Source organism: Aquarana catesbeiana, linkage group LG06, assembly GCF_042186555.1.
Source record: "Aquarana catesbeiana isolate 2022-GZ linkage group LG06, ASM4218655v1, whole genome shotgun sequence".
Taxonomy (NCBI): domain Eukaryota; kingdom Metazoa; phylum Chordata; class Amphibia; order Anura; family Ranidae; genus Aquarana; species Aquarana catesbeiana.
Window position 1 is genome coordinate 366738330 of NC_133329.1, and position 12076 is coordinate 366750405.

Genomic DNA, 12076 nt, shown 5'->3' on the forward strand with positions numbered 1-12076 from the left:
TGCCCATTGAAATGAATATGCTCAAGCACTAGCTTTTTTAGGCTGGATTCACACCTATGCATTTCTAGTGCTTTTTGCATTTTGCAGATTTTCACTACAGTCCATTTAACATGGTTTCCTATGGAACACGTTCTGTGCAAATCTGCAAAATGCAAAAAGCACTAAAAATGCATAAGTGTGAATCCAGCCTGAGGCTTGTTTAGCAGCTTTTAGTAGCGTCAAAGGGTTTTCTCTGCCCTAACTCTGCTGCTCCTGGACGTACTGGCAGCGGGTTCCTTTTTTCCTGCCCCTAGAAGCCTCTAAAAACTCCTGCCACTAAATGCTGCTAAAAGCTTATGTGTACATAGACACATAGGCTAACATGGAGAGGCGTTTAGAGACAGGACAAAAAAAAAAGGCAAGACGCTCCTAGAAGCAGCTGTAAAAATGTCCAGTGTGCATGTGGCTTTATGCTGGCCATACACTATACGAAAAATCGGCCGAAATTCGGTCATTTAGACAGTTCGTTCGTTTTCCAGCCAGTTAATGAGCACAAAATCGATAATCCTTGGGACGTTTTTGAGCCGAAAAAACGAAGGACAAGTTTGGAAATTTTCTGCCGAACGAACGATAAATTGAAAGGTTAATTTGTTTCCCGTCCGAACTGTCTGCACTAGGTATATGTAAAAAAAAACGAACAAAAACTGCATTCATTTATGTCCACTGAACGATTTATTGGTCATTACATGATGGCACTATCGTTTGCGCTCACGGCCGAATGTTTGTTTTTTAGAAAATTGGTTCGGCCGATTTTTCGTATAGTGTATGGCCAGCGTTAGCCTCTAGTGCAATTTATGATTCAACAATTTCTACTGAACTTTACATTAGTTGTCTGAAGCCAGAATTCTGGACCTCTTCTTTTTTAACTCTGTCCCTTCTTTCACAACCTGCTCACTTTTTCTCTCCTCTCCAATCTTATTTCCAACCTCTTCTCTTCTTGGAAGGTGACGGACATGATGCAGAAAGCACTTTTTGACTTCCTGAAGCACAGGTTTGATGGGAGGTGAGGGCAAGCAAAAGCCACATACATGGACCCTTTTTTCAGTACTATGTATTTGTGTTAAAAAGAAAGAGAGTCTATTTTATTTTTTTGTACATTCACTAAACAATTACTGATGCTATATGTAAACAGTGCTAAGTGGAATTGGCTGATGTTCTTCATGTGAAATTTCCATCATCCTGAACATCCCATCTGAAATGTCACATCAAGTAGTAGCAGCGCTGAATGGGACAGAAGGGGCAAAGCAGAGGGTGATTAACACATACTCAGATCTGCATTCTCTCCCAGCTGTAGCTCTGATTGTGTTACATTTCACGCTCTGGTGTTAGGTGGGGTAGGTGTTTAGACAGCATATGGCCAGGCAAAGTTCACACATGTGCCAAGAGACAATAGAAGTCAATATGCACATCGTCCTACATCATGCACATGGTATATGTAACGCAGTGCTTGTAGCAATGTAACAAAACCATCAAAGGATTATAATGAGGTAAAGATAAATAAAAGCAAAGCTTTAAAGAGGAAGTAAATCCTGATGACCTTCTTCACCCCTCTTCCTTCCGGGGCCGCGAACTCCGACTCTGTGACTGGCCGGAGTCCTGTGATGTCATTCCCGCGCATGCGGGCGGGAGCCATCAGTAAGGGCATGACCCCCTTTAGAAACGGCACGATCTGCCCTTTCTAAAGTGCGCATGCGCCGTAGACATCGGCGCACAGCTTTATTGTAAATATCTCCTAAACCATGGAGGTTTAGGAGATATTTCCAGCACCTACAGGTAAGCCTTAATATAGGCTTACCTGTGGGTAAAAATGGTTGTACAGGGTGTACAATCACTTTAATAATCAATGAAACAGCATTTCAAGGTCACGTACTTACAACTAAACCCCAAGCAAGCAGCTAAATGGAAAGTTGATATTGTCCTACATGTAAGCTGTTTTACCTGCCAAAGGATTTGTATGTCTGCTGTACATCACAGACCTGTTTATAGTCTACAGGCTAGTTAAGCTATACAGTCTGGTCCAGGATCCACCCAAGCCTCTGAGTGGGCAATGAAAGAGCTGCAGATCACTCTTGAGGTCATGTCTGTACTCTCTAACCCTATATTTCTGTTCACATTGTTAGGACTTGTGCAACAAGCTTTTGGCAAATGCAGCATGCTTTTGATATCAGCTTGAGATTCTTCAAAAATCATTCAGAATTTCATTGATGGGTGCATCTGACCAGTTGTTGCCCTCCTTTGACATTCTTACTGCTTCTTTTGCATTGTATGAGGGGAAAAACAAAAGTCCATCAACTCCTAGTCTGAGTGATTCTGTACAGGGAATTGCCGGGACCTGTTATAGAGGTGCATAGTTGGTCTGGTTGGAAAAAAAAAAAACACAAGTCCATCTAGTTCAACCAATAAAAAGGAAAAAAAAATAAGATTAAAAAATATCCTTAAAAAAAAATGATATATATATATCTATATATCTATATATAGATATATATATCTATATATATCTATATATAGATATATATAGATATATATATCTATATATAGATATATCTATATCTATATCTATATATAGATATATATATCTATATATAGATATATATAGATATATATATATATCTATATATATATACACACACACACAGTGGGGACGGAAAGTATTCAGACCCCCTTAAATTTTTCACTTTTTGTTATATTGCAGCCATTTGCTAAAATCATTTAAGTTAATTTCTTTTCCTCTTTAATGTACACACAGCACCCAATATTGACAGAAAAACACAGAATTGTTGACATTTTTGCAGATTTATTAAAAAAGAAAAACTGAAATATCACATGGTCCTAAGTATTCAGACCCTTTGCTGTGACACTCATATATTTAACTCAGGTGCTGTCCATTTCTTCTGATCATCCTTGAGATGGTTCTACACCTTCATTTGAGTCCAGCTGTGTTTGATTATACTGATTGGACTTGATTAGGAAAGCCACACACCTGTCTATATAAGACCTTACAGCTCACAGTGCATGTCAGAGCAAATGAGAATCATGAGGTCAAAGGAACTGCCTGAAGAGCTCAGGGACAGAATTGTGGCAAGGCACAGATCTGGCCAAGGTTGCAAAAAAATTTCTGCTGCACTTAAGGTTCCTAACAGTAGAGTGGCCTCCATAAACCTTAAATGGAAAACGTTTGGGATGACCAGAACCCTTCCTAGAGCTGGCCGTCCAGCCAAACTGAGCTATCGGGGGAGAAGAGCCTTGGTGAGAGTGGTAAAGAAGAACCCAAAGATCACTGTGGCTGAGCTCCAGAGATGCAGTCGGGAGATGGGAGAAAGTTGTAGAAAGTCAACCATCACTGCAGCCCTCCACCAGTTGGGGCTTTATGGCAGAGTGGACCGACGGAAGCCTCTCCTCAGTGCAAGACACATGAAAGCCTGCATGGAGTTTGCTAAAAAACACCTGAAGGACTCCAAGATGGTGAGAAATAAGATTCCCTGGTCTGATGAGACCAAGATAGAACTTTTTGGCCTTAATTCTAAGCGGTATGTGTGGAGAAAACCAGGCACTGCTCATCACCTGTCCAATACAGTCCCAACAGTGAAGCATGGTGGTGGCAGCATCATGCAGTGGAGGTGTTTTTCAGCTGCAGGGACAAGACGACTGGTTGCAATCGAGGGAATGATGAATGCGGCCAAGTACAGGGATATCCTGGATGAAAACCTTCTCCAGAGTGCTCAGGACCTCAGACTGGGCTGAAGGTTTACCTTCCAACAAGACAATGACCCTGAGCACACAGCTAAAATAACAAAGGAATGGCTTGACAACAACTCCGTGACTGTTCTTGAATGGCCCAGCCAGAGCCCTGACTTAAACCCAATTGAGCATCTCTGGAGAGACCTAAAAATTGCTGTCCACCAACGTTTACCATCCAACCTGACAGAACTGGAGAGGATCTGCAGGGAGGAATGGCAGAGGATCCCCAAATCCAGGTGTGAAAAACTTGTTGCATCTTTCCCAAAAAAGACTAATGGCTGTATTAGATCAAAAGGGTGCTTCTAGTAAATACTGAGCAAAGGTTCTGAATACTTAAGACCATGTGATATTTCAGTTTTTCTTTTTTAATAAATCTGCAAAAATGTCAACAATCCTGTTTTTTTTTCTGTCAATATGGGGTGCTGTGTGTACATTAATGAGGAAAAAAATGAACTTAAATGATTTTATCAAATGGCTGCAATATAACAAAGAGTGAAAAATTTAAGGGGGTCTGAATACTTTCCATCCCCACTGTGTATATGTGTGATGTGTGTGTGTATGTATATATATATATATATATATATATATATATATATATATATATATATATATATATACACACGCAACCCCATGCTCACAGTTTTTCCAGAGGAAGGCGAAAAACCCCAGCAAAGCATAATCCAATTTACTTCAGGGGAAAAAAAATTCCTTCCTGATTCCCAGAGAGGCAATCGGATATTCCTTGGATCAACTTTACCTATGCATGTTAGTATCCAGTTATATTATGAACAAATGCCTAATGTGGGTACTTAAATCTTTCCTGCCCAGCCCCTTAATACGGTCTATATCCCTTAAATAAGGTCTGTGTGCCCGGGGCAGGAAGGATCCTGATCATGTGACCACAAGTCGATCGATGGTTTGACTTGGATACAATCAGCCTGCCCATACATGATTCGATTCTCAGTTGGTCCCCACTGAACCTGCCGAGATTCGAACCATCAATGGCCGACTTAAGACCCAATTCCCACCTGGCCATTTTGTAGCTTAAACATCCAAAATCCCAGGGTTTTTCGTTGTGCCTGTTCACACTTGAGCGTAGTGTCGCTTGAAACTTGTAGCTCCAAAAATTACATGAGCTTCTTTTGAGCTACAAGCTTTAAGCATTTTGGCCCCAGTAGACTGCAATGGGAATGCATGTATCACACATTTTTTTCCCTTAGTTACTAGCTTTTTATTAGCCAACAATAATGAAAATAAGAAACGTTCAAGCAGAAATGCCTATGCAAATGCAACGCATACTCAGAATAAATAAGATGAAAGCTATTGGCTACTGCCCCATTTATAGTCCCAACGTACGTGTTTTTCGTCACCACGTTCAGAACAATCGGATTTTCCGACAACTTTCTGTGACCATGTGTATGTAAGACAAGTTTGAGCCAACATCAGGTCATAAGGCCCGGCCATACACGGTTCGAATCTCGGCCGGTTCAGCAGGAACCGGGCAAGATTCAAACCGTTAATGGGCAGGCTGAATGTACCAAGTTGATCAAGTGACTTGGGTACAACCAGCCTGCTGGATTCGCTTGTGATTATCACTAGTGGCTGCTAAAGTCACTAGCAATAATCACTGTCTTCTCTCAGCGGGGACGGCTTCACCTGCCCGCCCCTGCCTGAAAAAGACAATTGCTGATTTCCCTGTCGGCACTATCTGTGTTGAATGAAAGAAATTTGCACCATGTATGGCTGGCCTTACACTCAAACCAGGGGTCTCAAACTGGCAGCCCTCCAGCTGTTGCAAAACTACAAGTCCCATTGCAAGGCTGACAGTTACAAGCACGACTCCCACAGGCAGAGGCATGATGGGACTTGTAGTTTCGCAACATCTGGAGGGCTGCCAGTTTGAGAACCCTGACTACAACCTTTGTAATGTACGTTTGTCATTACAGGGGTGTAGTAGCTGGGGATGGTCAAACCATGTATACACATCTGACCACCTTTAAAAATTCATGGTCATCAGGGCTAAGCTCTGGCAGTGTTCATAATTCTCTTCTTGAGTGAGTAGATTTCAATACCTGCATGCTCAGAATATGGAAGTCTCTGTCTTTGGAGTAGAGGAGTTGTATAGAATGTAAGGCACTGAAAGAATCGCCTGTGAAGAAAGAAAACAAGATTTTACAAGTAGGCACGGCCGTTTTTACAGAAATGATTTCTATATAAGCCACCTTCCAAGCTAAAAGGATTTCACTTTGCTGTGCACAAATTACAAATATAATAATCCTCAGTGAACATGTTTAATACGGTTCTGTGTCCTCATTTTCAGGATATCCATCACAAGGGTGACAGCTGACATTTCTCTCGCCAAGAGGTCCGTGTTAAATAATCCAAGCAGGAGGGCTATAATTGAACGCTCCAACACCAGATCCAGTTTAGGTAAGACCCTTTACAAATAAAATTTACTGAGAACATAGGCGTGTGATTCGTCATTCACACCTTTGCGTTTTGAAATTGCAAATCTGCCAGCGAGTCAAAATGCTGAGGTGTGAATGCAGCCAAGAGAAAAGTAGTGTCTCATAAGTAAAACATTGTAGCAAATGTTCAACTAGAACAGAGTTGTCCATGTTATCAAATAAATGTGCATCCTCTTAGGCTCGGTTCACGCTTGCCCACAGTTTTGCGGGCTGGTTGCGGGTTCAGGAATCGCACCTGTTCCCCCACCCACAGCCAAATCGCACGGCTCTTACGAGACGCGCGGGGCTGCAATTCATTCTGCATGGTACCCCCACACATGTCAGCCACAGCGTGTTTGCGGGTGTGAACTGCAGGAAATCGTATGGTTGAAAGTGCCAAGTGGCTTTCCTGCAGCTGCATTTTAAAATGGGGGCATGCATCTTTTTCCTGCCGGAAACACAGGCACAGCAGCCAATTAGAATGAGCTGCGCACTCAATGCAATTGTGTGCATTGTGAGAACAGGCGTAATATTGTGTGTTCCTAGAGTGCAAAGATGTGAGTGGAGCCTTTGTATTATTGAAATTAAAAATACAAATGTTATTTTATACTTGTCCAGTGTATAATGACACTAGAATTTTGTATCTGGTATAAAGCATTGCAAAGATATTTACAATTTAAATAATAGTGGGTTTTTTTGTGTTTTTTTTTATTTATTTTTTTATTTTAGTGTACTTTTTTTTTTTTTTAAGTATGTGATATTAAAAACATTTCTAAACACAAAAAAAAAAAAAAAAGGGTAAAATGTTTAAGGTTACAAAATAGAAATAAAAAAATAAACAATAATTAGCTGAGGGGAGGGGGGCTGATTAGGGATAACTAGGGCTAATAAGTGGAATTAATAGGCACAGCTTTTTTATTTTTTTTTATTTTTACTATTAGGCCCCTTTCACACTGCCACAACTTGAAAGTCACGTGATTTCAGGAAATGCCTGTGTCAACTTGAGGTCTGTGGACCTCAACTCACATCAAAGTCGGACCAAAGTAGTACAGGGACTACTTTGAAGTTGGTGCGACTATGAATGGTTATCATTGGGAATCAAGGGGTACTGCTCGTCATGCAACTCTGATGTCCAAAGTCGCAGGAAAAGTCGTACAAGCGTAAAAGGGGCCTTGCTTTAACTGACATCATATGAAGAGCAAAGCTCACAACTTTGCTCTACAGATGAATTAAAAGAGTAAATACAAAGTTACAATAATGTTACTTCTGAATTATGCTACAAAACAGTGTTTACAAACGCTGATGAGAAGGTCCGGTTTTGCACAGCAAAAACACAGCAAATCTCGGCTGTTATATTGACAGCCTGGAACTGCCAGTAAAAACGGTGGGTGGAGTGGCGACAGTTGGGGAGTGACATGGCGTGCGAGGTACTTCGGTGAAGTTTGTTTGGACGTGCGTAGCATGCCCAAGGTACAAGAATGGTTAAGAAACTCTGCTCTAGAATATCTATATCAGTCTTATTTTGCTGATCAGTAATCTACAGCTGCACACTGAAAAGCTATATTATTATTACGCACAATAAATTTCCATCTCACTTGAAAATCTGAATTAATATTTTTTTCAGTGTAACATTATTTATCTTGCAAACTCATATTTATATCACTGAATATAATATTACTTTTTAATTGGCTTGTAAATTTATACATGTATAAAATAATGTACAGGTAATTATATCATAATTCATATCCCATTCACTTTACATGCTTGGTGATTTGATTTTTATAGTTCATTAGTAGAAGTAGACAGTTAGTTGAAATTATTCCTACTGAGAAAACAATATGATGGGGCACAGAGGCAAATTTAAAGTGACACTTTAAAGGATAAGTTCACTTTTTTTAACATGTTATACCCATAATCGGTGTGTAACATGTTACAGATGTTCTGGCTTCTGCACCGTCCGATCCTCCGTTTTCAGAGCTAGTAGGAGAACTTCTCCTCCCGCTATCTGCCACAATCTGAAAGAAATGCAGCCATGCAGGGCTCTGCCTGCCTGGCCACGTCAGTCATTTACAGTGGTCTGTGAATGAATGGACTACAACTACCAACAGGCTTTGCGGATGTCGGTTTGTAGTTCTCAATGAACTACCATGGTGCTGTTGAGCACTCTGGTATTTCATTGAGTCTTCCTGTCAGTGTGAACCTGCCTGCCCGTATGATGTACAGGCAGATCGCTTACATGGACCGTCTACAGGAGACCTGCATGACATTAGAGATTTCTGATCGCTGGTGCAATGCTTTCCAGGCTCCTAAAAAATAAATAAGTAAATACAGTGTGGGCGGAAAGTATTCAGACCCCCTTAAATTTTTCACTCTTTGTTATATTGCAGCCATTTGCTAAAATCATTCAATCAAGTTCATTTTTGTCCTCATTAATGTACAGACAGCACCCCATTTTGACAGAAAAACACAGAATTGTTGACATTTTTGCAGATTTATTAAAAAAGAAACTGAAATATCACATGGTCCTAAGTATTCAGACCCTTTGCTGTCAAACTCATGTATTTAACCACTTGAGCCCCGGACCATTATGCTGCCTAAGGACCAGAGGTCTTTTTCCAATTTGGCACTGCGTCGCTTTAACTGCTAATTGCGCGGTCATGCAATGCTGTACCCAAACGAAATTTGCGTCCTTTTCTTCCCACAAATAGAGCTTTCTTTTGATGGTATTTGATCACCTCTGCGGTTTTTATTTTTTGCGCTATAAACGGAAAAAGACCGAAAATTTTGAAAAAAAATGATATTTTCTACTTTTTGTTATAAAAAAAATCCAATAAACTAAATTTTAGTCATACATTTAGGCCAAAATGTATTCGGCCACATGTCTTTGGTAAAAAAAATGTCAATAAGCGTATATTTATTGGTTTGCGCAAAAGTTATAGCGTCTACAAACTAGGGTACATTTTCTGGAATTTACACAGCTTTTAGTTTATGACTGCCTATCTCATTTCTTGAGGTGCTAAAATGGCAGGGCAGTACAAAACCCCCCAAATGACCCCATTTTGGAAAGTAGACACCCCAAGGAAATTGCTGAGAGGCATGTTGAACCCATTGAATATTTATTTTTTTTGTCCCAAGTGATTGAAAAATGACAAAAAAAAAAAAAAAAAAAAATATTTACAAAAAGTCGTCACTAAATGATATATTGCTCACACAGGCCATGGGCCTATGTGGAATTGCACCCCAAAATACATTTAGCTGCTTCTCCTGAGTATGGGGATACCACATGTGTGGGACTTTTTGGGAGCCTAGCCGCGTACGGGGCCCCGAAAACCAATCACCGCCTTCAGGATTTCTAAGGGTGTAAATTTTTGCTTTCACTCTTCACTGCCTATCACAGTTTCGGAGGCCATGGAATGCCCAGGTGGCACAAAACCCCCCAAAATGACCCCATTTTGGAAAGTAGACACCCCAAGCTATTTGCTGAGAGGCATATTGAGTCCATGGAATATTTTATATTTTGACACAAGTTGCGGGAAAGTGACACTTTTTTTTTTTTTTTTTTTTTTTTTTCATAAAGTTGTCACTAAATGATATATTGCTCACACAGGCCATGGGCATATGTGGAATTGCACCCCAAAATACATTTAGCTGCTTCTCCTGAGTATGGGGATACCACATGTGTGGGACTTTTTGGGAGCCTAGCCGCGTACTGGACCCCGAAAACCAATCACTGCCTTCAGGATTTCTAAGGGTGAAAATTTTTGATTTCACTCTTTACTGCCTATCACAGTTTCGGAGGCCATGGAATGCCCAGGTGGCACAAAACCCCCCCAAATGACCCCATTTTGGAAAGTAGACACCCCAAGCTATTTGCTGAAAGGCATGGTGAGTATTTTGCAGCTCTCATTTGTTTTTGAAAATGAAGAAAGACAAGAAAAAACATTTTTTTTTTTTCTTTTTTCAATTTTCAAAACTTTGTGACAAAAAGTGAGGTCTGCAAAATACTCACTATACCTCTCAGCAAATAGCTTGGGGTGTCTACTTTCCAAAATGGGGTCATTTGGGGGGGTTTTGTGCCACCTGGGCATTCCATGGCCTCCGAAACTGTGATAGGCAGTGAAGAGTGAAATCAAAAATTCACGCCCTTAGAAAGCCTGAAGGCGGTGCTTGGTTTTCGGGGTCCCGTACGCGGCTAGGCTCCCAAAAAGTCTCACACATGTGGTATCCCCGTACTCAGGAGAAGCAGCAGAATGTATTTTGGGGTGTAATTTCACATATTTCCATGGCATGTTTGAGCAATATATCATTTAGTGACAACTTTGTGCAAAAAAAAAAAAAAAAAAAAAAAATTTGTCTCTTTCCCGCAACTTGTGTCGCAATATAAAATATTCCATGGACTCGACATGCCTCTCAGCAAATAGCTTGGGGTGTCTACTTTCCAAAATGGGGTCATTTGGGGGGGTTTTGAACTGTCCTGGCATTTTATGCACAACATTTAGAAGCTTATGTCACACATCACCCACTCTTCTAACCACTTGAAGACAAAGACCTTTCTGACACTTATTGTTTACATGAAAAAGTTTTTTTTTTTTGCAAAAAAATTACTTTGAACCCCCAAACATTATATATTTTTTTAAAGCAAATGCCCTACAGATTAAAATGGTGGGTGTTTCATTTTTTTTTTTCACACAGTAATTGCGCAGCGATTTTTCAAACGCATTTTTTGGGGAAAAAACACACTTTTTTTAATTTTAATGCACTAAAACACGCTATATTGCCCAAATGTTTGATGAAATAAAAAAGATGATCTTAGGCCGAGTACATGGATACCAAACATGACATGCTTTAAAATTGCGCACAAACGTGCAGTGGCAACAAAATAAATACATGTTTAAAAGCCTTCAAAAGCCTTTACAGGTTACCACTTTAGATTTACAGAGGAGGTCTACTGGAAAAATTACTGCACTCGATCTGGCCTTCGCGGTGATACCTCACATGCATGGTGCAATTGCTGTTTATGTTTGACGACAGACCGCCGCTTGCGTTCGCCTTAGCGCGAGAGCAGGGGGCGACAGGTGTTTTTTTTTTTTGTTTTTTTTTTCTTTATTATTTTTTTGCTTTTTTAATCTTACTTTTAAACTGTTCCTTTCATATTTTTTTTTTTAATCATTTTTATTGTTATCTCGGGGAATGTAAATATCCCCTATGATAGCAATAGGTAGTGACAGGTACTCTTTTTTGAAAAAATTGTGGTCTATTAGACCCTAGATCTCTCCTCTGCCCTCAAAGCATCTGACCACACCAAGATCGGTGTGATAAAATGCTTCCCCAATTTCCCAATGGCGCTATTTACATCTGGCGAAATCTAAGTCATGAAATACTCGTAGCTTCCGGTTTCTTAGGCCATAGAGATGTTTGGAGCCACTCTGGTCTCTGATCAGCTCTATGGTCAGCTGGCTGAATCACCGGCTGCATTCTCAGGTTCCCTGTTGAGACAGGAGAGCCAGAGAAAAACACGGAAGACGGTGGGGGGGGGGGGGGCATTCCCTCCCACGGCTTGTAAAAGCAGTCTAGAGGCTAATTAGCCGCTAGGATTGCTTTTACATGAAAGCCGACCGCTGGCTGAAAAGAATGATACCAAGATGATACCTAAACCTGCAGGCATCATTCTGGTATAACCACTCAAAGTCGTGAATGGCGTACCTGAAGACAAAAAAATGGTTAACAATGGTTAACAATAAAGCACAGTAAACAGTAAAGTATAAATAATTACATACCTGAAAAACAAACATGATAAAACATAATAACAATAACAATAACAATAAAACATTGCAGAATAGAATACAGTAAAA

General features: G+C 40.3%; 1 protein-coding gene across 3 annotated transcripts in view; it reads left to right on the forward strand.

Moving 5' to 3' along the window:
* CACNB4 (calcium voltage-gated channel auxiliary subunit beta 4) overlaps positions 1 to 12076 on the forward strand; it is a 284190-nt gene that overhangs the window by 225515 nt on the left and 46599 nt on the right. For all 3 annotated transcript variants that reach the window (XM_073634155.1, XM_073634157.1, XM_073634158.1), the window contains 2 exons: positions 984 to 1042; positions 6098 to 6207. In XM_073634155.1, coding sequence (XP_073490256.1) covers positions 984 to 1042; positions 6098 to 6207 — 169 coding nt within the window. The remainder of the gene's footprint in view (positions 1 to 983; positions 1043 to 6097; positions 6208 to 12076) is intronic.